Genomic DNA, 26,504 nt, shown 5'->3' on the forward strand with positions numbered 1-26,504 from the left:
TTCTTCTCCAGCGTAGGAGTATCTACCATTAAAGCTGCACAATTTTACTATATAGCCTTAATTTAAATAACTATATAATTTCAGTGAAATTCAAACCTTAAACATCTTTTCTCACAATATGTGGATGTGTATTTGCAATTTTATATTTAACAGCGTTTTATTGTATGGTTTATTGTTCTACTCAAAATATAAAAACACAAATTGTACGACTCTGTGTGAGAACGTAGTATCCAGAAAGGCAAATGTAAAATGTCATCAACTGAAAATGACAAATTCAATATCAACCCCCAGTGTTAATTCAAAGTGGGATTAATGGATATGCTTGTACAATTTCCTGCCTGCTAGGTGCAAGAGCTTCAAATTATCATGATGTTTGAAACACTTTTTTACTATATTACGCAACCAAAGTAATAGATTTCTAATCAAGCCTATCGATATTTCCAGCAAATTGAAAACACGTGTAGTTAAGCTAAGAATAAGCATATTGTATAGGCTATTTTGGCATTACTCTCCCATCAAACTTATTATTTGTTATAAATTTAACAAGTATGTCCTAGTTTCCATGTTTCTAATTAAAATAGTTAATAAAAATACTTCGTTGACAATTCTGAGTCTCTTCAGTTCAGACCAGCACTTGCTGATGTGTTACAAGAAGGGCAAATGTTAATAAAGATACATATTTGATTCATTTTGATGATGGTTCAGACCGTTATTCTAAGTTCACAAAGAATAACAAAGAGGAAATAAGAAACAAGATAGCAAGCCTAAAGACCTGTAAATATTAAAAGCAATATCGCAAATGTGAGTTCAGCTCCGGCGTGAATGAATGTACTTAATAAACAATTAAAAGCTTTTATTTCTTTAAGGTGAATATGTAAAGCTAGTATTTGAAATATATTTTTATCTGCGTCATTTAGCTGAAACTGTCAGGTCTAAAATCATATAAACTATAGCTGTGTTAAATAAAGGTCTCCTTTTCAGATGTTTATGAAGGGAAAACCATAATTATTTCTTTACGGTTTAAGAACCTTTCATTTTGCCTTGGTCATCAAAACCAAAAACACATTTTCACATTCTATGTAGATAAAATAGAAACCAGCATACGTCAGTTGAGAAAATGAAGAGCTGCTAGCGAAACAAGTTGGATGATGGCAAAGACCAATCTGCTTTATAGAGAGTCGGTTGCTCATTGGGGTGATAAAATAGAAATGGGGAACAACCACCCACTGTATGATATATGTCAAGTAAACACCATAAATGCAAGAATATATTGTTACATTTGGCAACGTCCATGTGTTTAAAAAAAAATATTATCAAAACTAACTCAAAGCATCTAAATAAAACCGTTTTGGACAAGCATCAAATGAAATGATATTTCTATGGGCTGTCTGCACGAATTTGGCCGAAATTGAGATATATTGTGTGTAATTAATATTTACATAGTAAAATATTTCGTCTTTTTTATTTTCTTGTTCTCGTCCTTTGATTTATGAAATGTCACTACCATACCGTACAGGACATTCAAAATTGTTAACCCGAGACATGTTATATTGTTGTTCATCTGAAGACCCCAAGCTTGTCAATCAATAAACACAGAATTTTCATTACAGATCATCAAATACTTGAGCTTCGTTCTTCCCCAGATACACACACTACAGTTTTAATATTACAACTGAACGAGAAGACAACACGAGAAGAACGGGGCAATTTATCAGATTCTATTCTAAATATGGTTCGTAGCTTTTTGTAGATTTAGAAAAATGCAATTAAAGAAGGAAATTGTGTCCTGTTATAAAAGACATGTTCTCGTAAGCAGCGTGATAGTGTCACTCAGCTCGAGAATGTTCCGCAATGAAATAAAATCTAATTTATATCTTATTCTTAATTACCTCGAAAGACATTAAACAAATTGGCTATATTAAGAATATCAGTATATTTCTTTACAAATCGGACAACGTAAATCTGAAAATATATACGAGCTGTCTACAATACCAAGTCTTCACAAACTTTTTCTTTAGAAGGTTTTGCAAATTATTCTGAGGATCATCAAGTATCTCATGCGCGTACAAATACATTATGTACTGATGGTATAATTATGAAGAAAAGGGAAAAAATCGACCGCAAAGCTAAAACCGAAGTGTTTTTTTTTTTTTTTTGCGCTGACGTATAGTCATGTTAAAACGTTTTTAATCTTGTAAAAATGAAAACTGCTTCCTTTACTTGAGAAACTACCCTAGAAAATATGTCCGTTAATTTTGTCCTCAACAACGTTATTTCGCGCATCAACGGACACTTGTCTTTTTAGAAGTAACAGGAAGACAGATACTTTAGTGAAGATGGTTTGGTACATTCTATTTGTGTTGCTTGCAAGATTGTTTTGACAGTTCCAACGGTGTAATCAGGCATACAATTTAATTCGTTCTTCGTTACGTTTTGCGTTGATCTTCGAATGTTTCGTTTTCGCTATTTGATTGCAAATGTCAATTTACAAGATTAATGTCATTACAAGATGGAGTCCGTTCACTTAAGCCGGTGCTAATATTGTGCGTTCGGGTGTTGCTTCCTTCGTTACTTTCATGGACAGACTCAGTAAAAGACAGTTTGCTATCATATTGCTTGCAACTCGTTTTACTGACGGTAGAATACGTATTAGCCTGTTTTAGTTCTAAATGTTTTTTTCATATTGTGTACTGTAAATAATGAAAACAATAATTTCACATTTAAATATCTCCTAATTCGATATTAGACTAGAAGCTGTAGGTTTCCACTTCAATACTCGCCAAAAGTGTTGGACGAGAAGGTTTCTAATTATACTTCAATACTCGCCTTAATTGTAAGACGATACGGTTTATAATTATACTTCAATACTTGCCATAATGGTAAGACGAGAAGATTTAAAATTATACTTCAATACTCGCCATAATGGTAAGACGATTAGGTTTATAATTATACTTCAATACTCGCCATAATGGTATTAAAAACAAGAACGTTTATAATTATACTTCAATATTCATCTTAATGGTACGACAAGAACGTTTATAATTATACTTCAATACTAGCCATAATGGTAAGACAATACGGTTTATAATTATACTGAAATACTCGCCTTAATAGTAAGATGAGGAAGTAAATAATTATACTTCAATACTCGCCATATTGGTAAGACAATACGGTTTATAAATATATTTCAATACTCGCCATACTGGTAAGACAACAAGATGTATAATTATACTTCAAAACTCGCAAAAAGGGTTTAAAGATTTATAATTATACTTAAATACTTGCCTAAAAAATTAGCCTTGAGGTTTTAGGATTATACAGTAAGACTTAAAGGCGTGGACTAAAACTCAAAGGGTGAATACTCCGCAGGTTGTTCAACATGACTCAAATGAAAATGCTGCAGACTTGGTTAGATTTCAAATGTTACGATTTTCAAGCAACGTTGAACTCTTGCATCTTAAGTAAGGATAAGACACTATTTATTTGCAAAAAAATATCTCTGTGCGTTGTTTTAAGATCATATCATTGCTCTTACAGAATACAACATTCCAGATCAAGCTACTGTGTATAATATATCAATTATTTCAGCTAACAGTATAATAAATATATCAATTATATCAGCTAATTTCCATTAAGATAAATTGAGTTATTTAAACAATTGTACCGATGAATAAATTGAAACTATAAATATTAATTTCCTGCGAAGGCTGCTTTGAAGATAACATTGCTCCGCGCAAGTTGGAACTGAATTCGTTGTTCAGCATTTCATTAAGATATTTCTATAACTAAATGAAGTTAGTAATTCTGCATATTTCACGATACAAATCTAATAATCCATAATTACTTAGTGTACTTACATACTTGCTCTATGAAAAATTGATCGTCTGTAATTTATTCATAATAACATTCATTACGATAGTGAATATTTGAATAAATAGGTATTTAAAGGGTAAACATTTACTGCCACATTCGTTTCATACAACAAAGATTGTCTGTCACTTATTGGTGACAATATGCATAGTTACAATGAAGCCAATTGTACATTTGCGTTGAAAGCATGTCCCCATTACGTTTTACAACGTATGCACTATTCTATTCTTTGAAAATATCAAACTCTTTGCAACAAGAGTTGCTAATGTCTGAATTATTAACAATACATTATTGTATATACTACAATACATTATTGTATATACTAATAAGCAGATAGTGTACGCTTTTTAAACATTGAATCACTATTATCCCATAGTGCCCATAGTGGATGTTATGTTAGCGATTGTCTGCAATGATACGCGTAGTGGTTTAGACAATTTAATATATTGCAACAATATAAAATATCTGTCTGCATTATGACATGGTATCACTACTCATTAATAGCTACAATAGCTTCATAGGAAATGAATTAATATCTCGAATTACGAAATCTCGCGGGCACCACTTGATAAATGACATTCTCATTAGGATTAAAAGTCCTTTTTGGCATTTACACATTTTATTTATAGTTCTACAGCGGCTTTTGTCATAACTACAAAGGTCTTTGATACCTTAAAAGCAGATTTCGAAGAATTATAAATGTTATTCTTTAAGTATATTATAACTTCATAATATTACAAATTATTCCTTTGTCCCCTTCAATATTTAAATTGTTCGCAGTCATTTTCTCTCAACAGAAATAATGTTGGAGAAAAATATCAAGTAATATTAAAACGTCAAGAGTGATTCTATTCTAACATGTTATCAAACTGCGGCAAAATGTGTTGTCATGTAAATATGTTTTGACAAATTTCAACCGTGTTGAAAAAAAAGACTGGACATCATTTGAAATATTTAGTATACTCATAATAAAAGCAGTTGTCAGTAAGCGAATACGAATACTTTATATCGTTGCTGAATAAATATATTTTTATCGTTAAGTTACATGTTATCATTGGGACATACAATAAAAATGACTGACATCTGCTTAGTCATCTGGCTGGTCCCTACGAACTTCTTTTTGACATTTTTGATAAATGATATATCACTATCATACTTTATAGGACAAGCAATGTTGTTAACCACAGACGTACCCTATTGTTAATCCTAGAACCTAGAACACAAGGCTAATCAACCAATAACACACAAAAGTTTCATCGAAGAGCTCTTTCTCCTCTTGAAACTTATGTACATTGTACAAATTACAGTATTAATAATTACTGAACAATCGACTTTGAACGAAATAATGTGATTACTATTAATTCAAAATGATATTTGTACCTTGTTTAAATTTAGACGAAAAACAACGAAAAACTCAAAATTAGTATTGATGTAAATGACGCTATAATGCTAAGAAAATCGGAATTCATCAAAATAATAAAATATAAACATGTACTTATTTTAAAGGCATAAAGGTGTTCAATATAATAATTGTTTGGTCCGTTGCCGTCATGGAGTACATACCAATATTTCTATAAAACTTCGCTTAAGCCGTTGCAAGGGGGCGTAAGGGGCGTTGCATTTTCTATTACATCTCTTAAATTATGGTAATGATTACTTTCAATTCATTCGAGAAGACATACATATAGCTACAGACATAGGGATTCACTTTTTCCTTTTTACAAGAATTATTGACGAATTTCAAACAATTTCGTCACATCACTAAAATACAATGATATCTGAATACATCCAAAATACAAGCTTTAATTGGGGGGAGGGGGGGGGGGGGTTCTTTTGAGAACATTATCACGCTATTACAGTTTTATTTTGTTTTTGTTGGAGTTAATGTCGTATCTACACAGTTTTATATCATACGACTTTCCAGCTGTGCCCCTCCGAACATTATTTCATCACACGCAGGCATACCTTCCGTTAGCCCTCTGGATGGCTTCCTCATATAAAGAATTCAATGCCACGAGTAAGGCTCGGACCGACATCGGGGAGAGGCAAGTGATTTCAAGTCAGCGACCTTAACCACACGGCCACGGAGGCCCCCACTTCGGTATAGCTCTACTCCGGTAAAGTCATTCAAAGTATACAAAGCTTGACAGTGATTTTTATTTAATTATTTCAATACAGTAAAAACGGAGAGGTTCATAAGCTGGAACACTTGTGTTCGTATACCAAAATAAAATTTAAAAAGAATGTTTAGGTGTTCCATTACAATGTCTAATAGAAATGATTTCACTGCAAATAGTTGCTTTTATAGCGTTACAAAACAAAAGGAAACATTTAATTTGGGTCCAGAGGATTGTCTTCACGCATTTCACTAAGACGTTGTAAAAATTATTTTAGACACATACAATATCGCGTTCGCGTATAAATGCATTAGTGAAAGTGATGCAATTATAAAAAAGAAATACCACAGGCAAATTTGAAAGGGAAAACATTTGATGCTGACATAAAACCAAAATCATACTGAAACAACTTTATTGTTTGGATGATGAAGCGGTATCATTTATTCAAGCTAGTGTTGTAGAAGAAAGTTTTCCGCGCTGGTTTCCAAACTAACGCTTTATTTCACGCATCAGTGGAACATTGTCCTATTTATAAAGTGACAGAAAGATAGATAAGTTAGTTTAGATGGCTATGAACATTCTATTTGAGTTCCCTGTTTGATTGTCATTACAACGCCAAAAGAGTAATCAAGCATATAATTAAATTCCTTCTGTGATGTTTTTTCCTGAGATTCCTGAGAATCGCGTAGTAGTTACAATAATTTTGCTTTGGCTTTTCGAAGATTTCTGTTTCGTTTCAAATTGCATATTTCAAATTACTGTTGTACAAATCCTATTACGTAAGCAACATTTGAATCCTAACCACTAATATTTTGCGATTGTTGCTTTGAAGATCCCAACGTTCCTTTGAAAGCTATTGCTACATTCATTGTAAGATGTTGTTTTGATATTGGGTTCATTACACAATATTTCATGTAAGATTTGTCTTAAATAATGATTACATGAACCATTCATTTTGTTATTGAAAGTTGTCTCATAATCACGCAAGAGTGTTTTCTAATTTCCTTTTAGTTTCCATTAAATGCAACTCACAAGAAATACCCTTGAACTGCGCATTGATCTTTTCAATTTCCGCTAATGTACATTATCTCGCATGCTGGGTAATAGTCAATCACAATTTGTAACTGTAATATAACGCACTAACGATTTCGCTTAATTTAAATTTCTTATTAAATAAAGAAAATGCGTTATGAAATCGTTGTTAAGGTCTAATGCAGATTCATAATGTGATCAAAGGATAAAGAAAGCAAAATACGCCGATATATCACTTGGACACATTAGAAACAACGCATTGTGACGAATGAAATACAAAAGCAACATTTCATTATGAAACATACAACACAACACAAAATTCTTTTATAAAAGCAAAATTTTGCATATTTATACTAAAATTAGTAGATTAGACAGATTGCATGTATATAAATACTTAGACATATTTCAGATGTACAGTGCGCAAACGAAAATTTGAGATTTGTGCGTGCACCAATAAATAACTATATGTTTACACTTAATGAATAGTTCGACATATATAAACAAAGATCCTTCAGAAACACATATTTATACACGAACAAAATATCAGGAAACCAATTTGTAAACAAATTTTCTGGAGGATAAGAGAAAAGTACAAATATTATTGTGTCGCACGGTAGAGAAATAAAGTTTGAACGTTCCACGCTACCATCAATACCGGGGCACAAAAAACATGATATAAAGTACACAACAATGACAGCGGTGAACGGCCGGGTTATATCAGATATATGACATTTCCATCTCATACTGATGGCTTGCTTCTTAATCAAAGACCTGATCTGCAATCAATACTGGGAAACTGTCAGCACATTTCTGAAGTAATTCGCTCGCGTAAACTTAACATATACTATGAAAATTAATTGCTATTTTATAAGACATTTTTTTTCGGGACAGTTCAAACAAATAGCAATCGTTGTTACAATGATTCTTTATGTTGAAACACAGTAACAACTATGGTTCAGACACATATGTTGCTTTTCGACATAACAAACAACCGAATGGCACAGTCAAGTCAAACAGATTCAGCAAAGGTGACGTTTGCTCTGGTTCAAAGCGTCGGCGGCATGTTCCTACGCTTGGCTAAATTCCTTATGCTTTCCGATCATACACGAAATTCAGGGAAGCAAATGTTTCAACTTCGATCAAGCTACTGTCATAGTGGTAGCGTGAGTAAACATGCGAGATCAAAGCGCAGCTCTTTTGAAGACATCTCAAATATATTTAGAGTTACTGATGTATTTTCTTGACAGCATATCAAACATGACATTAAACAGACCATATTTTTAACACAGAGTATGTCGTCGAAATATTCTAAATATGTCTTGCCAATAATGGAATGATGCGTGTAATATCATCAAGTTTTGATGAGAATTCTGCTCCGTTTTATCAATATACTCATTTACATTTACCCTAATTAAAGAGTATTGACAAATGATAGAGCTTTGTGAGACAACGACTGACGGAGAAAACAAAATTTTAAAGGAAGGCGGTAAAATATATTCAGGAAAAATATCATACTGCTGTATTTACGCATTATTATAATAATTCAGCAGCAACAGAAACTGCATGACTTTTAGAAGCGATATGTATATTTATCTTGCCTCCTACAAGTTTCTTGCATTTCTATTGGTCAATAGATGTCACGTGGAGACAGGATATATTCCATATCCTGCTAGTACATTTCAGATATAAATTTTGATTAAAAAATGGCTGCCGTTTTGTAAATTTACAAAATATTAGATTATAGCATGTAAGCAGAGGGTAGTCGGCAAGATAAAATCGTTACACTGCTTGTTGGTGACAGGATACGGGATATACGCTGTCTCGAAAATCCATATCAAGCTCGAGCTTCGCTCTCTCGCCTGGTATGGATTTTCGAGACAGCGTATATCCCGTATCCTGTCACCAACAAGCAGTGTAACTAATAATACTTACGAGATATGAAAACGCAAGAAACATATGCCTGAATATATTTTTTTGTACAAAAAGCATCACCTTAAAATGTTCAACACATACACATCTCGATTCTCTATACCCATTGTGTTCAAACTTAATCAGCACAACAGACCGTAAAATTAACACAATGGGAATTGTTTATCGATATATGTTTGTGTTGAACATTTCAAGGCGATGCTTTTTGTTTTCATATCTCGTCAGTGTACACTGTGTACTTGTAAAGTACCATTGTACAATTCATTTAGAGGGGGTAGCATTTATTTTCTAGTTAAAAGTTGTATTGGTAGATTGTTAAATTGTACAACAAAAAGATACGTATAATAAATACAACGGCATCTGCTACTACTTAAAGTTACGTTCATTCATTGAATTGCAGATAAGTAGCTGATAAGTACGTCTGTGTTGGTGAATCGTTTACAATTTGAATAGGCTTTGTACTTACAGAGGTTCTTAGAGATAATATTTGTGTGATTGGTTGAAATTATAAATACATCAACATTTAGCTTTTTTACTTGTTTGATGAAACTTTTTTTTTTGGAAAAAGAAAAATGCTTTTTTCATATATCTACAAATACTACTAAAATTTTTGAAATTAATAATATCTCCAAAGATTATATTTGTAACCGATATGAAATTGCTTTAATTAATACAAAATAAACTAAGCAATTAAGGGTAGGTCGTTAAGTCTAGAAATAGTTCCATTCTGTAAACTTGTTAATGGCTATCCTATCGTCCAAGTTAAGTTTCTATACGAAATAAATTGCAGTCAAACTTGCATTAAAATACCATTAAAGGTCCATTACTAAGGGAAAGTGAGTTGGCAATTTTTTTCATAGCCAGTGCACAGACTTCTGCAAGACACTAAATAATGAAGATTGGCAGGTCAAAATTTACAGAAGGTCTTTGGAACTCAAAGAAATGTATGTGTATTATGTTGAAATTTCAATGAATCGACAGAATGACCCCCCATGTCTTTTTAACTTTCTTCATACTTCATAGAAAAATAATTGTACATATACTGCGATTTATTTCGAATTTCTACATACCAACTTTCATTTTCCAATAAAATGAAATAGTTTCTGTGCTTTTCAAAAGAAATTAAAATGTTCACTTTCCTTAGTATTGGACCTTTAAGGGAAGGGCAAAAAGTGGTCTCGACATAAATAATCTCTTTATCAACGAAACAAGGTATTTAAGAAAGCATACAAAGCTGAATTTAAAAAAAAAAACCCCTTAGCCTGCTAAACTTTTATAATGGACTGGTCCATTATTCAATCTGTGCAATACCATTTATTATTCAAAGGGGTGTTCACTGTAAATTTACTGAGTGAATAGCGAACAGTGCAGACCATGATCAGCCTGCACGGATGTAAAGGCTGATCTTGGCCCGCACTGGTCGCAAAGGCAGAGTTACTAGCCGCCAGCAGGCTAAGGGTTAAAAGACTTATTTCCATCATGTTACCGGTTTCATCACAGTGTAACATGTCCTGTATCGACGAATTTTGAAATAAACTTTACATGTTTTACAAGATTTTGTATCAATTTTACTTCGTATAGACGAATTCTTATAAAAAAAACCCAACATTTTATGTAACTTTATATTAGACAGTTCATTGTTTAGCAATTATACTCTTGAGAACAGCAATTAACAAAGGATTTAAGGTTCTTATAAACTATAGAAGATTTGAATCCTACGATACGATTTTACATCAAAGATCTGCCATTTTAACATAAAAACAGTTATGTGTAGTGTTTTCGCACATTGGTTATTATCTTAATGATGATATGAGCCGTGCCATGAGAAAACCAACATAGTGGCTTTGCGACCAGCATGGATCCAGACTGCGCGGATGCGCAGGCTGGTCAGGATCCGTGCTGGTCGCTAATGTTTTCTCTAATAACAATAGTCTTTGAAAGCGAACGGACATGGATCCTGACCAGACTGCGCGGATGCGCAGACTGTTTTGGATCCATGCTGGTCGCAAACCCACTATGTTGGTTTTCTCATGGCACGGCTCATATGGTAACACAACTCCTTAATAGGTTTGCCAGGAAACAAATTAATTTTTCACATTATCAATTCTCATGGGAACTGAGTGTAACTGTAGACATATGTACGGCAATTATTGGTCTCTAATGATTTCATTTACATAGAAATATTTTAGATGATTATATATTATCATCTTGTTTTTTAACTGACGTTTTCATTAAACCTACAAAGTTAAAATAGGCTTGTAAAGCATATTATTATCATTTCAATTTAATAAATTAAATATAATTTTCTGCGGTTAAACGCAGAGAATTAGAAGAACACTATTTCCCCTCGTATCGTTTCTAGCGGACCACGGTGAGGCGTTAATTTCACACTCTGTGTCACATAGCGTGGTCTGTTTACTCAGCGCTTGGACAGTATACCGTCAAAATGTCAGACGAGTTTTTATATGATATGACTTCATTATGTGTACGTGTTCCGTCTTGTCAGAAGTTTACTACAGTTCAAATATGTTATACTAGTTACATGTTACATGTATGGAATGAATATATGGAAAAATTTTGATACGAGACTGATTATGAACTGCTAACATACATATGCTGTGAAAAAAAATGTTAACGTCGAAAACCAAGTCGCTTATAACACATTAAACAATAATTTATTCAATTATTCTTAGTTATCATTTTAAGGTTGTAATTACATTATTTTACATTAAATATTGTGATCACGCTGTGTCCGTGAGCGTATGATTTGAGGGGCAAAGATTTTTTATTTCCCCAGCACGGCTGTATTTTTTTTCATATAAGTAAGTGTAACTGATTATATATATGAATACGTTCAGTGTAGATAAAACATAGGCTTATCAGAACAAGTATTCTAAACAACTTTGCAGTGAAAGGTTGGGCATAATCTCGTATGGCTGCCGTTTTTTAAGTACAAGCGGAGATGTTATTGGTTTAAACAATATTTATTAATCAAAAAACATATAATTACAATACATATTTACAAAAACTAGGGATCGAGTAGAAAGCTAATAAGCTTTTTAAGAAACTCTTTCCCGAAAACATGTATATATTAAGTTACAGTGACAACAATTCGTTGTAAAATTCATGCATGCTTCCAGACAATTCTTTTTAAGTTTTAAATATTTTAATAGTTCTAAATTTGAAGATAACTGTATACTAGTCGATTGTCGATATGAAATAGAAAAATTCTTTTCTGTCCTTTCTTTCCTGTACGATCTCATAGATATGTTTTTGTCTTTACATTTGCTTTAAATACTAAATGAATACACGTATATTTATTTTCCTTCATTTTATGTCTAACCGGTCTACATACAATACTGTTTATTGTGAAGTTAACATGTTACCGAAATAAAATACCAAAATACGCAAGGAGAGAGTTTCAAATAAGCTTGGCTTTCTACTCAATCCTTCATGCTGTAACTATGTAACGTTTCATGTTGTAAATATATATGAATAAAATATTGTTTAAACCAAAAATTGGTATTTCTAAATGTAATGCTTTAGGACTATGTGACCTTGACATTGATGCGCTCTGCATGTCGCCTCGATGTGGTGAACATTTGTGCCAACTTTCTTTAAAATCCTTCAAGCAGTTCAAGAGTTACAGAGTAGACACGAAACAAAGCCATATGACCCCTAAGTGTGACCTTGACTTTGAAGCCAGCCGTCCGAAACATGCGCTCTGCACGTCGTCTGGATGTGGTGAACATATCTGCCAAGTTTCTTTAAAATCCTTCAAGCAGTTCAAAAGTTACAGAGCGGACACGAAACAAACCCATTTGACCCCTAAGTGTGACCTTGACTTTGAAGCCAGCCGTCCGAAACATGCGCTCTGCACGTCGTCTTGATGTGGTGAACATTTGAACCAAGTTTGTTCGAAACCCTTCAAGAAGTTCAAGTGTTACAGAGCGGACACGAAATTGCTAACGGACGGACAGACAGACGGACACAGGGCGTATAAAAAGAAAGTAACGTCACGTCTTTTTGTCAATAATGTTGTCTGGCTTAAATGGTCTGTGAAGTATATATGAACATATGAAGCCCACTTCTCTAAAACCGCCGGCTATCTCGGAGACATTTTAAATCCCGACACAAAATATCACTTTAATTTTGGTTATCTCAAAGTAAAACCGCTCCATTCCTTGGACTTCAAGATACGCGAGTTTCAACTGTATATTCGTAAAACTGTAGGTAGCGGAAACTTTTATTAAACATTACAGAGGAGTAGCGATATTGGTATTGACAAAATACTTTCGGCTAACAAAGTATGATGACAATGACAGTAATGCAATAGCCATCATATATCACACAAATGGCATTTTTATTACCCTTTTTCAAGGACTTGACCGGACATCAATACATACAAAATTGGCAGCTCTTGTCTGCGGAAATGTCCAAATAAAATTCTACCTTATACTTTTGACAAGTGTTTTGTTTGGCCTTTGCTTTCAATACTAATATCAATATTTTTCAGCTGTTTACTCAATGTTATATTATATTCTTAGCCAAGTTAAATACATTTTGATGAAGAGTACCTACTTTTAGAATTAACATCTTATGAAAAAATATTGTAGTGAAAGATGCGCATAGTACAACCGTAAGGCAGACGACCCGTCATGAAAATCGGCAGTTTCCGTATGATTGCGTATTCTCCGTAACTATGCGGGTTCGGCAGTTTCCGTATGATTACGTATTCTCCGTGTGCGACTTCGGCAGTTTCCGTATGATTGCGTATTCTCCGTAACTATGCGCGTTCGGCAGTTTCCGTATGATTGCGTATTCTCCGTAACTATGCGCGTTCGGCAGTTTCCGTATGATTGCGTATTCTCCATAACTATGCGCGTTCGGCAGTTTCCGTATGATTGCGTATTCTCCGTAACTATGCGGGTTCGGCAGTTTCCGTATGATTGCGTATTCTCCGTAACTATGCGGGTTCGGCAGTTTCCGTATGATTACGTATTCTCCGTGTGCGAGTTCGGCATTTTCCGTCTGGTACAGAAAGTCATATGTTCATTTGAGCTGGATTTACTTCCGAAGAATACCGAAGTATGTTACGAAGATAACGTAATCGCACGGGAATTGCCGAGAGATAGAATGAGTCCACTTCTTTAGACAATTAATAAAATGAGAGAGCAGCTATGAGAATGATCACAAAGTTACAAAAAAAAACAACACCAACAAGAAACATGTCCTTCTGTTTCGTTCCATTTCTTTTACAAATATCTCCTCATATGATTTATAAGAGTTTTACTTTATATATTATGCAAAAGGCTGACTTCTAGGAAAATTAGGAACTCTTTTTTTATGAGCAGTGTCCACTAACTACGGGACATGGCAGAGTCCACGAGTGAGGTACTACAAGCTACTTACTGATTTCAACTCCTCAGTTATGGCTTACCGCTGACGGATCCAAGCGTTATCCCAATCCATGTTTATGTGTTTGTTATGTTCTTAAGAATTCATATTTAATTTAAATATTTTACCATGTGGGACTTTTTACAATATCACAAGCAGAAGAAACATATTACTCTTAAAATGTTCAGTTTTATTTAGACTCGTACGGATGACACCGGCCATATCAAATTTCTGCGCATAAAAGTATGAGTGATTATATTCGTGTTGTTAGTCATTAACTGCAAACAATCATACAATACAATAAATACTCATTATACAGATAACACTACATTTCAGTCTATATCACATCCGGTGTCTCCCTAGCTTTCAGACATAGAGTAAATTATGACCAAATGTAAGCAATTTAGATGCTACAACGTTACAATTTCAGTTAAATAAGTCTAGCGGACACATGCTTTTGTCTTAAAAGAATGATAAACACGCACTTTGCGTTTATTAATATCTTTGGTGGCAAGTTCATGTTTGTCTTAAAGTATTGTACATGTGATGACGTACTTGATCATGTGATCTTTGAAAAGTGCCATGGAGACATAACGGAAATGGTTATATACTAGTATTGTCAACTGTGTGATACATGATTATTTGTTGAACTAAGTAAAATCAGTCAAACTATTGAGCCAAAGTAGGTCCAAATCTACAACTTGATCAAAATTTCTAATCAGTCGTGAGATTGGACATATACAAAATATCTAATTACATGATAAATGGCAAAACTTTGTTTGTGGCCTGCCACTGTATTTGGCAGTTCTACGGACACCGTCAAAATGTCGCCTTTACAATAACATGTTAATTACTTTTCTTTTGTCTTTTAAAAATCTCCTGCCTCTAAGCCATTCAGTTCTACGAACGTTCTTCTGTCACGCAGATACTGTCGGTAATTATACAAGATCAAAGAGAAGATTTTTGTGAGGAAATGAAACAATTTAGGTCTAATTAATGTAACATTATGAATTGAACATGAACTGACATTTTCTCACAATAGAACACTCTTTAACATCCCCTTAAATAACTTAATTAGGTCTATAGTTGAAAGAATATATACATGTTATGTACAGTAACTACAAAAATTGGTAAAGATGACGAACCATTATTTTATGGCGTCCTTGACCTTTTGAGTTGCATCGGTGTTTCTATGTAAGTGATAACACTGTCCTTAAATATTGTAAAACGTTTTGTATCCGCTTTTTCCAACCCAGAAGTATATGTACATGCTTAAGTATACCGAAATTAGTAAAAGATCAGTCAGTTACATATCATGTTGCTATTTCATGTCTACTTCATTCTCAAACTTTTAGACCAAACTAGAATATTAACTCATTAAAGGCCACAATGCTGATAAAACGTACCATTCCTATCCAAATAAGTCTTGCAGAGACATATTTATGTCTCAGCTGAACAATCAAAAAGCTTTTTACGGTAGTGTTTTCCGATTTAAAACGTGTTTAGTTTTGTCTGAAACCAATTTATAGACATGCAATCGTAGAATTTTATGGATACAAGGCGGAAAAGGTTATTACTGTGAGATAGATAGTAAGTGAAGTTTTCATGATCTGTAATTTCTTTAAGCATTAAATAATAATGAGTATGAAATATCTTTATACGTGCCAGAGGTTGGATATTATTATATATATTATATCATATATTATTTTCTTTACATTTATAATGTCTCACAATCCTCATGTTCATTATCAAGAATTCAGAAAAAGATACCATATATTAGTACTAGACTTATAGCATATCTAAAGGTTGCAAATTGTGTATCATATATTATATCAATAAACCAAGTTAACTATTATCGGTATCTCACAAAGGTGTAATCTTACTGTTTGGTTTTTGCAACAAAAAAAAAGCGGAAATGGGTTGATTAAGTATGTTCATGAGAGTGAAATATAAATGCGCAACATCCTCACATCCCCTAGTACCGTTTTGAGCTACAATCTGCCTTACAGATAAGCTGAATGATCATAAAGGACAATAATAAGTCCAAAACAAGAGCTGTCTCCGTAGGATGACACATGCCCCCGATGGCACTTTGAATGAATAGTTATGGCCGATGTTAGAGTTTAGGACCTTTGACCTACGGAGCTGGGTCTTGCGCGCGACACATCGTCTTACTGTGTCACACATTCATGCATAGTTATTTTAAAATCCATGCATGAATGACAAAGATATGGACCGGACATGCCCATCAATGCACTATCATGAAAAATGATCTTTAACGTCTAAGTGTGACCTTGACCTTTGAGCTACGGACCTGGGTCTTGCGTGTGACACATCGTCTTATTGTGGTACACATTCATGCCAAGTTATTTGAAAATCCATCCATCGATGACAAAGATATGGACCGGACACGCCCATCAATGCACTATCCTTGAACGTCTAAGTGTGACCTTGACCTTTGAGCTACGGACCTAGGTCTTGCGCACTGCACGTCGTCTTACTGTGGTACACATTCATGCCAAGTTATTTGAAAATCCATCCATCGATGACAAAGATATGGACCGGACACTCCCATCAATGCACTATCTTTTAACGTCTAAGTGTGACCTTGACCTTTGAGCTACGGACCTGGGTCTTGCGCACTGCACGTCGTCTTACTGTGGTACACATTCATGCCAAGTTATTTGAAAATCCATCCATCGACGACAAAGATATGGACCGGACACGCCCATCAATGCACTATCCTTTAACGTCTAAGTGTGACCTTGATCTTTGAGCTACGGACCTGGGTCTTGCGCACTGCACGTCGTCTTACTGTGGTACACATTCATGCCAAGTTATTTGAAAATCCATCCATCGATGACAAAGATATGGACCGGACACGAAAATTGCGGACAGACCGACAGACTGACAGACCGACAGACCGACAGACGGTTCAAAAACTATATGCCTCCCTTCGGGGGCATAAAAACGGTGAGACTTTTTACAGTTGTCATACGGCACGGCATTTTAAGGCTGCTTTAATTATAACTACAATTGAGTATGAGATTTATTTCAAAATCTAATAATATGCTTTTATCTGTTAAAACACGCTTACGCTAAAATGACGTCACGTTTATGTGCGGTGACGTCAATGTTTTTGTTGCGACCAAGAAAGAGCGCTACTATATTTTATCTACTGTTTAAAATTAAGGGCATATTAGAATTGAAATAATGTATAGCAAGGTCGTGTTCCAGCAAAATTAATAAACTCAAAATCGGTTATACGTCGCCAGAATAATTCCTCGGACGTATATCCTCTTTCCGTGTATTAATAACATTAAAACACGTTTTTTTCTGTACATTATTCCTTGATTTAAGAGATGGATACTGCTTTATAACAATAATCATTGTACTGATGAAATAGAAAAATGGATACAACAAAACTTATTCACATATAAGAAACAGGTAATATATTAATATTATTATTCACCAGATTTTTATAGCGCTCTTTTCATCTATAAAATAAACGTTCAAAAGCGCTGATATAGAGTTCGATCATTTTATTGTGTTGAGGGAGCTGTGAGCTTCAGGAAAAGCAATTGTAGGCGTTTTAAAACGTTTTACAACGTTTTACAAGCAGAAGCTGTATTGCGTGAATTTAGAGAATGGCTTAAATATATGACAAATGGAAGGATATCATAGCAATTTGGCATTACAACTGCAAAATGTTTAACTGAAATATGTTAATCTAAATTCACAACGTAATTACAGTCGCGAATAAAATTCATATTTACAACTATCTGGAGACTTTGGACAAAATCCTAATTTACGAGCGTCTGAACTGCTAAAATTTTACGTTCGCCCGGGACTTTTAAGGGTAAAGTCAAAGCCTGGAGCGTCTAAACTTCTGGATAATAAAATACATATTCCCAGGCGTCAGTATCTTTATAAATGAATGCAAATTAGACATTTGTAGTATTGAATGTTTCACAGCGTACAAATAAAAATGATTTTAGAGTAAAGAATAGCGCAAAATATTCTTTTCAACGAAATTATATGAAAATCAAAGTGAAGAACATGAAGCCATAACACCTAATTTAAGTTCTTGTGTGTGTTGCTTTGAAGATAAGACTGCAACTTGTTATCTGAGACATAATACACTGGGAGTACGAGACGAAATTTCTAGTAAAATGCAATGCAAACGCACATTGTGAAGACGCTAGAGATCATTATATAAGAACAAACATTTAAAGGCAAATGTATTATATAGAAGCATATACAGGGTGTTCCATAACATATTATTCTATTTCGTATGTCCGCATTATATATAACTAGTACTCGCACCCCATTATTCTGCACATCTTCAATTTTTATTTGGTATATACCATAGACGGATCAAACTTTCAATATTAAAGATACTCGTGTGCAATAGTGATAAATCAAATCGTTTTTGCTTATCTATTTTAATGACAAAAGCCGTACATTTGATAGAAAAGAAAGCACAACGAATATCTAAAAAAAATAATAGGACTAAAGTCGGACAGGAACAATCGTGGTTAAAGACTGCAGCCACCTTTACCGTTCATAACTTGACAAGATGTAAAACACCAGTTAATATCTTATTGCTTTGGTTTTAAGAAAAAACAATTTCAGAAAAGTCTTACATTTGCATTCATCAGTTACATGTACTTTTATATAAGCAGATGTTAATTTTTTGATGAATTTTGAAACTGATGTTTTTTCAATATGTTTTTTTTTTACTATGAGACAACTTTTGTAGCATATTCTTATAACACTTGAAAACAAATTGATTAAATCAATTCTTTAAAATAAATCTAATGCCATGAAGTCTCTTACATGTACGGCATTGTGCGGAATACATTGGGCGAAATACCTAATCTTAACGATGAAAAAAGAACAGTGCTAAACAGCTTCTGATATGGTACATGTGTAGCAGATACATTATTTTCATATTTGATATGAATAAATAAATCTGCATCCAATACTTTGAAAAGTTATGAAATATGTCTACATATTTTTTTAACAACCTTCGCAGTATCAAATCCCCGAGAACAGCAATTCGTAATGTCTGCATTACTGTCAACAGTGCAAATATTATATGCTCTTTAACGCTATCAAACCTTGATTCATGTTACTCCCATAGGGCAATGTTATCGCAGAGATCGTCATTAAAATGATACGCGGAGAATAATAGCACTTCGATGATTCTAGGTGATTTAGACAATTTATTATCTTGCAGACATATAACATATGTGTCTGCCTCATTATATGGTGTTAGTTCTCCTTGATGACATTGCTAGGAAATACAGTAACTGTTCACATTATAGAATCCCATAGGCATAGAATGCAACTGTATACATATGCGCCGACTCTGATCTTTTAGTCTATTTGCTAGCATTTTATTTGATATTGAGTTTAAAGATTAAAGCAATAGCGGCTTTTAGTATGCTTAGAGAAATTTTCCGTCCTTCTGAATGTAACTGTTTACATATGCACCAACTTCTGATCTTTTAGTTTATTTCCTAGCAGTTAATTCCTTATTGAGCAATAGCGGTTTCTGGTATACTTAGCGAAAATTTCTGTCCTTTAAGCATATTTAAATTTCCGTTAGTTTTAGACATTTTGATTTATTCAGTTTTCTCTGTCTAATGATTATTTTTCCTGCCAGATCTACCGGCATAGTAATGTAAGAGATTTATTTGAAAAGTGAGAGTTTGCGCGCATCTAATCAAACCGATTTAAGATTCTTATTGGTGCATTCCACCCCCCCCCCCCCTTTTCCAACGTGATGTCCGCTGCTATAGGGTTTTGCTTTTTGGAAAGCTGTGTTCATGACATGCAAAATAGATGTGTCTGCAAGATAATATTATTGTAAACAAATCGCCCTTGATAACTTAGCTTTGAACCGATTTAATTTGCCACGAAGGATTTTAATTTAAATTTCAAAATATATGCATTCGGTCACTAATGCTTACTGCATTTCTGAAAATAAAATCAAGTTCATTATCTTAGACTCTTAAAAAGCAACGTCAGGCAAGTGAAGGCTACAGCAACAATGTTATCAATTTAGAAACACAATTTCATTGTACACGTAATCGTAGAACAGACACAAGTTTTATCTCTACGCATTACAATGTATATAAAGTATTTGCATAATAACCAACTTTGACTTTATGAACTCTATTTGACATCTTGATAGATGACTTATCGCTACTATAATACAAGAGTCATAACGTTGCCAACCTAAGACAATCCCTATTGTTCACTGTAGACCCAAGGAATGACCAATCTATAAACATTTGATTTTTTTTACAGTTTACTTTCAAGAATGCCATTTGTCGTTTGAAACATCTCTAACATGTTCTTGCTACAGTATTAATTATACCATTGTGGACGGGAAAAACTGAAAATGAGATAATTTATAACAATACATAAAATTGGCTTGACTTCCAATTAAAAGAAAATAATGAGACTTCTTTGAGGTAAAATATATATGGCTTTTTATACAATAACTGAAATTATGTCGTCACGTAACGTCAGTTGCATTATACGAGTAATAAAAAGCTGTAATTTTTAGGAGTTAAAAAGTGGTTGTGAAAACTGCTGAAGTTCTTGAGTATTCCAATGTATATAACAGAAGAGAATATAGATTTCATGCCACAACTTTGTAAATAAATACTTTAAAAAGATCTTTTAGAAGCAAAGAATGCAACCAAGAAGAAAAATAGGAGACTCGGTTTGATCGAGTCTGTTCATGAGGTGGGGGCGGGGTAATAAAATGTGCAACACCTCTCAATAATATAATATAGACTTGTCTATCATAAATCTTATACCTAAAACGAATAAAGTCTCCCAACGGTCTACCATCAAGTAGATAGTGTCAGTAATTATAAATGTTCAAAGAGCTTATTCTACATGACGGCAGAATATTAGCAGAAATTAGAAATATCATTCTGTTTCCAGTAGAGTTACGAATATGATGGAAAGATGTCATTGGGCTGAAATCATCTGAAAAATGTTTTTATCCTAAAGTTTAAAAATATAACAGATTTAGCAAGATCATAACTTAAATCTAGGTTAGTTAAGTCGATGGATAATTATTTTTTGACGTCCTTGACCTTTGGCAAACTAAACATGTTTATATTATAGGTATTTCTAAACAATCACACTATAATGCTCAAATCATATCGTGCAGGTTTTACTTATCTCAAAAGTAGTCGGAACGACCAGAGAAAATGTTCAATCAGACACATCTTCATTTTAAAGTTATTTATTTCTGTTCCCCGTCTCTAAAGCTTTTAGATCGGTCTAGAAGTATAACCCAATGAAAATTATGTGATGATAAAACGTTACATGTCTATTTATGTAAGTCTGTCAGAGACATATTAATGTCTAAGCCAAATAATAAAGAAGCTTTTTTATAGCAGTGTTTCTGTTACCACAATTGAAAACCTATTAAGTTTTGTCTCAAAGCAATTTATAGACATGAAATTGTTATTCATATTTCCTAGTTTTATGAGTACCAAACGGAAAAGTTTATTTTGTGTGATAGATAGCAAATGACATAAACTTAATTTAATGTTACGTTTTATTTCCTATCTTAAGTATTATTAAGAAGTATGTAACATCTTATGTGTAGGTACTCTTATAATTATTATTTCAATTAGATTCTAACATCATACAACGCCTGGCCGTTTCATTAACAAAACCCTAAAACAGGAGAGATAATTGCTGGAATCGAGAGAATATCATATAGCAGTTATATGCATCTTTATATGAAATCACTCAGTCCAATGTGTCTACAATACAGGTTATCCTTTAAATGTGCATTCATGCTGAAAAGTGTAACTATATAAACTGTATACCAGATAAGTTTACAATGTTACAAGTTTTGGAACTCCATCCCCGTCAAGATCAGGGAAGCTCACACGCTAGCTGCTTTCAAAAGCCTGCTAAAAACCCACTTCTTTATACAACATTTCGTTAACTGACCGATACATAAAACAGCGTAGAACAGTATTTTATCATAGGGTCACTTAAATACTTTTAAATACGTATGTATGTTTGTCTTGTTTTATCTATATGTTTTACAGTCATGATTTTTGTTAATGTGGAATGCATTTTTGTCGTATGCGTATTTGTTTGTATTGTGTGCAATTTATTCTGTAAAGCACTTTTGAACGTGTACATGTGCATGAACAGAAAGCTATATGAATGTGGTATGATGTAATAATAATATAAAAATTATGGGATTTTAATGCACGCGTACGGTTTGCACGGGGCAAAATCTAATTAAACGCTCTAAACATTTTTTAAAAATTGTGTTATATTTTCTATTCATGACTGTTGGAAACACTGCTGTTTGATTCATTCATTGTAAAAAAGAAAATGATTATAAAGAATATCTTCAAAAGAATGAGCAAAATGAATATATTCAAACGTGAGGCAAATGGGGGACATAATCAAGCAAAGGCGTATAAATAACATTTTTGAAAGGGCCACTCGGGTACCTTAAATAACATTTTTGAAAGGGCCACTCGGGTGCCTTAAATAACATTTTTGAAAGGGCCACTCCGGTACCTTAAATAACATTTTGAAAGGGCCACTCTGGTTCCTTAAATAAATTTTTTGAAAGGGCCACTCCGGTACCTTAAATATCATTTTTGAAAGGGCCACTCCGGTTCCTTTTAAGAAATAGATCCGTGATGTAGTCATTATATTTGAATCAATTTTACTTGTATCCCTTTAGAAATAAACTTTAATGACAAAAGCTCGCAGGCGAAGTGGAAGAAAACCGAAAGAATACTGTTTTCCATAACGGAGAAAATGAAATATCTGGGTCTGATAATAGGAAAATAAAAATCGAATATAACTAGCAGGGACATGTGTCAAAAATAATGAGAAGAAACAAACAAGAATGTGTATTGTAAAAGCAGCGTTGTATTATCATTGTTTTAGAAAATGATATTAAATATTTTGATAAATTAAACGATACACCGGTATATCTCGAATTGCAACTAAACGTATTTTTCTCAAATTGCCAATCCTAATTTACAACGTCTTGATAGTCTAGATGAAAATTCAATTTAACAACCGTCTGGAAATCTTGAAGAAAATTCTAATTTACAATCATAAAAAAATCTTTAAAATCACATATGCCTGAGGCATTTAGAATAAAATCCAACCCTAGCATGTCTGTAATTCTAAACAGTCAAATATAATTTCCAAGTCCCCGAAACTTTACAAATAAATGCAAATTAGACAATTGTAGCTTCAAGGGTTTCGTAAGTCTACAAGGAAATGAGTTTAATGCAAAAATGTTTCTCGCAACAAAGGTATTTGAAAATGAACAAATTTGAACACGGTCTTGCTTTGTCATTTTGAATAAAACACAAGGTATAATCCACTTACCGGAGTAGTCTATTCCGACTTTATCCTTTAACATCCGTTCCGAATCAGTCGAGTCGGTATACAAGAAAAAGTCGTGCTCCAATGTTTCGTACGCGCTAAATGCTTTTATGTAGTATATTAATGCACTTCCTGCTAGATAGCAAAACCGTGGCGACACCTCACTATGCCCATCACCATTGTATATTAACTTCATTTTATTCCAGCCAAAATATTTTATGGTATTTAGTATACTCCAAGCCATTGAGTTGAATGTCATACCAACACGTGTCAATGTTAAAAAGCCTTCGCTAAGAGTTGAGTCTGTTTTAGGAAATCCAAAATCGTGTGCAAATCCGCCTGGACTTATTACAGGAAGATTCCAAAATGGGGCATACCTAGCTATTGGGGCTAAAGAGTAGTCGCAAACCGGGCCAAGATACATGTCTACGGACCTTTGCATGTAGTATGAAAAAGCTGCCACGGGTGCGTCTTTAGCATTGCAGTGAGAATCGCTGTAGTTAACATCAAGTTTTATCCAGTTGGGTAAGATATTTAAATTGTGAACTTGCTCGATTGCGTATTCAATCGAAGGTCGAACATGGCTGATTGAAAATAGATAGTTATCATTGTCAGATACTATTGTAGCTATTTTGATATGTGTGACAGTCTTATTTGTGCTGCTAGCATTTCCAACATGCAAAAGAAGCTGAAAAAACAGTCCCAAATATACAGTACTAGATATATCACAATTCATTTTGTATGTTTATTTCAACAGTTTGACAAATTGGTTGAGAACGTTTCCATAGATTTTGTTAAACGTCACGGCAAAGTAAAACGCCGTCTAAATACAGAAACTCGAGATACGTAGTTTGTCTTCCATAGTAATGCATCACTTTACATAATCACTTGTTTCTTTTTTTCAGGACACTTAAACATTATAGAAACAAGAAAGGTAAAATAGCACCATCTGAAAATAACATCACGTTAAAATGTTTTTCATTATTACAAATTGATCACGGTAAACACACAGAGCGAAGTGAATTATTCCACGCTGTTTCATATTTTTGATATACTGTTCAGTGTTTGTAGCAGTATCATACACAGTCATACAATACGCTGTCAAAGAAAGACATATGTCGCATTCATCCGTTTTCCCATATTATAACACTGACATCAAATTCATCGTGTCAAAATGTTCTTTTCCATCTTTATCACTATTAATAAATTGATAGTTCGATCCCTCTGAATAAAACATTCGCCACTTCCAACGCAAATATTGCCATTCAGCAATTTAGATTTGAATGAGCAATGAAATATCTATAAAAATTAAACTCTAAGTTGTCTCTGAGCATTCCATCCAATTAAGCAAAGATCCAACGGGCTTCATTGCGTAAATAGTAAATATAACGTATAACGATATAGTGCTGCAACCGAATAATGTTGCCGATTAAGGTAGTTCTGCACGTTTGAAACGCATTTTCCTGTACAATGTATAGCTTTATTAAACCATTTTTTCATGGCATCATTACATCCGAAGGAAATTCAACCAGTAAAAGAATGATTAGGTCGGGTGCTTATGTTGTTTTTTTTTTTGTTAGATCGATTTGAAAACGTTGATCTTCCAGTCATTTTTTTCAACGGGCTTACTCAGGAATAGCAGACTTATAATAACATTTTTCGCGCATAGATAAATCCCCACAATGTAGATTTTAATGAAATGTTTTATAGGTGTAGATTTATCTATTGCTAATCATATTACCCGAATAAATATAAAGGTGCGTGTGCTTTTTTTTAATCAAAATTTTCCAAAACAACAGCTGGAGTCCTTACACTACAGCTTATATTATGTCAAAATGTTTAATAATTGTGCAGTAGAACCTATCTATCGCACAATGACCCTTTAGACAGAAAGTAGTGCCGGTTGTTTAACACTTCGTACAAGGATTACTATAAACTTTCGGCAACATTTATGCTACCCGTATAATGACGGGCAAGTTTTCCGGATAAATATCGTTAAGCCGACACGATCAAATGCGCAGAACTACATTAACATAGGTATGAAATTATTCCACTTATATACCCAATCAAACTTCGTCGGCATGTGTCGTGTATTGAAAACAAATTATGCACACGTGTGTTGACTCTCATTGACTCTCTTCAAACCTCAAGAACATGTGTTATGGATTGGACACATTGCATTGAATCGTTTATACACGTACATAATTAATATCACAATTTGTATCCAAAATCAAATATACAGCTTTAATTTGAATTTAAACAGTTATCCAAATGCCATTTCCCTCAGTGGAAGTATCTCAGCTTGACAAAAATGAACTTAACACAAAAGTTTATCAACCTACAATGAAGTAGAATTCTGCATGTAGCACTTATATGTTTCCTGTAGTACTTAAGTAATCATTTCATCTTAATATATAAGCTGCAAAACACGCACAATAAAATGTCATTTATGTACTCACACATTTCCAAACTAGGAAACGCAATGGAAATCTCGCCAACGAGATAGAAAAGAATGTATGATTTCCCGTTTACAATTCACTGTGTAATTCGTTTATTATCGGTCGCAGGGAAAGCCATTATCTCTTTTATTCACCACTTAGTGAAAATGCCGCACAGTAAATGTCATTTAGTTGGACGTTCTTTTTGTGAAAAACCGTGTCTAAATGGCTGTCATTTCGTCTAAAACGTGCCTAAACTCTATGTGCGGTCTATTCTATAACAGGTCAGCTTTTATTTTAAATGACACGG

At 33.6% G+C, this 26,504-nt stretch overlaps 1 protein-coding gene across 8 annotated transcripts in view; it reads right to left on the minus strand.

Annotated features, from left to right (window-relative positions):
- The window catches only part of LOC123542075 (atrial natriuretic peptide receptor 1-like), an 802,781-nt gene that overhangs the window by 253,803 nt on the left and 522,474 nt on the right, over nt 1-26,504 (minus strand). The window contains exons 1-2 of one of the 8 annotated variants that reach the window (XM_053531574.1): nt 25,819-26,099; nt 23,760-25,162 (exon numbers count right to left, since the gene is read on the minus strand). The exons of the other annotated variants lie outside the window; for them this stretch is intronic. Coding sequence (XP_053387549.1) covers nt 23,760-24,492 — 733 coding nt within the window. The 5' untranslated portion in view covers nt 24,493-25,162; nt 25,819-26,099. Of the gene's footprint in view, nt 1-23,759; nt 25,163-25,818; nt 26,100-26,504 lie in introns of those variants that run through there. 8 annotated transcript variants of the gene reach the window in all.

The sequence above is a fragment of the Mercenaria mercenaria genome, chromosome 19 (assembly GCF_021730395.1).
Source record: "Mercenaria mercenaria strain notata chromosome 19, MADL_Memer_1, whole genome shotgun sequence".
Classification (NCBI taxonomy): domain Eukaryota; kingdom Metazoa; phylum Mollusca; class Bivalvia; order Venerida; family Veneridae; genus Mercenaria; species Mercenaria mercenaria.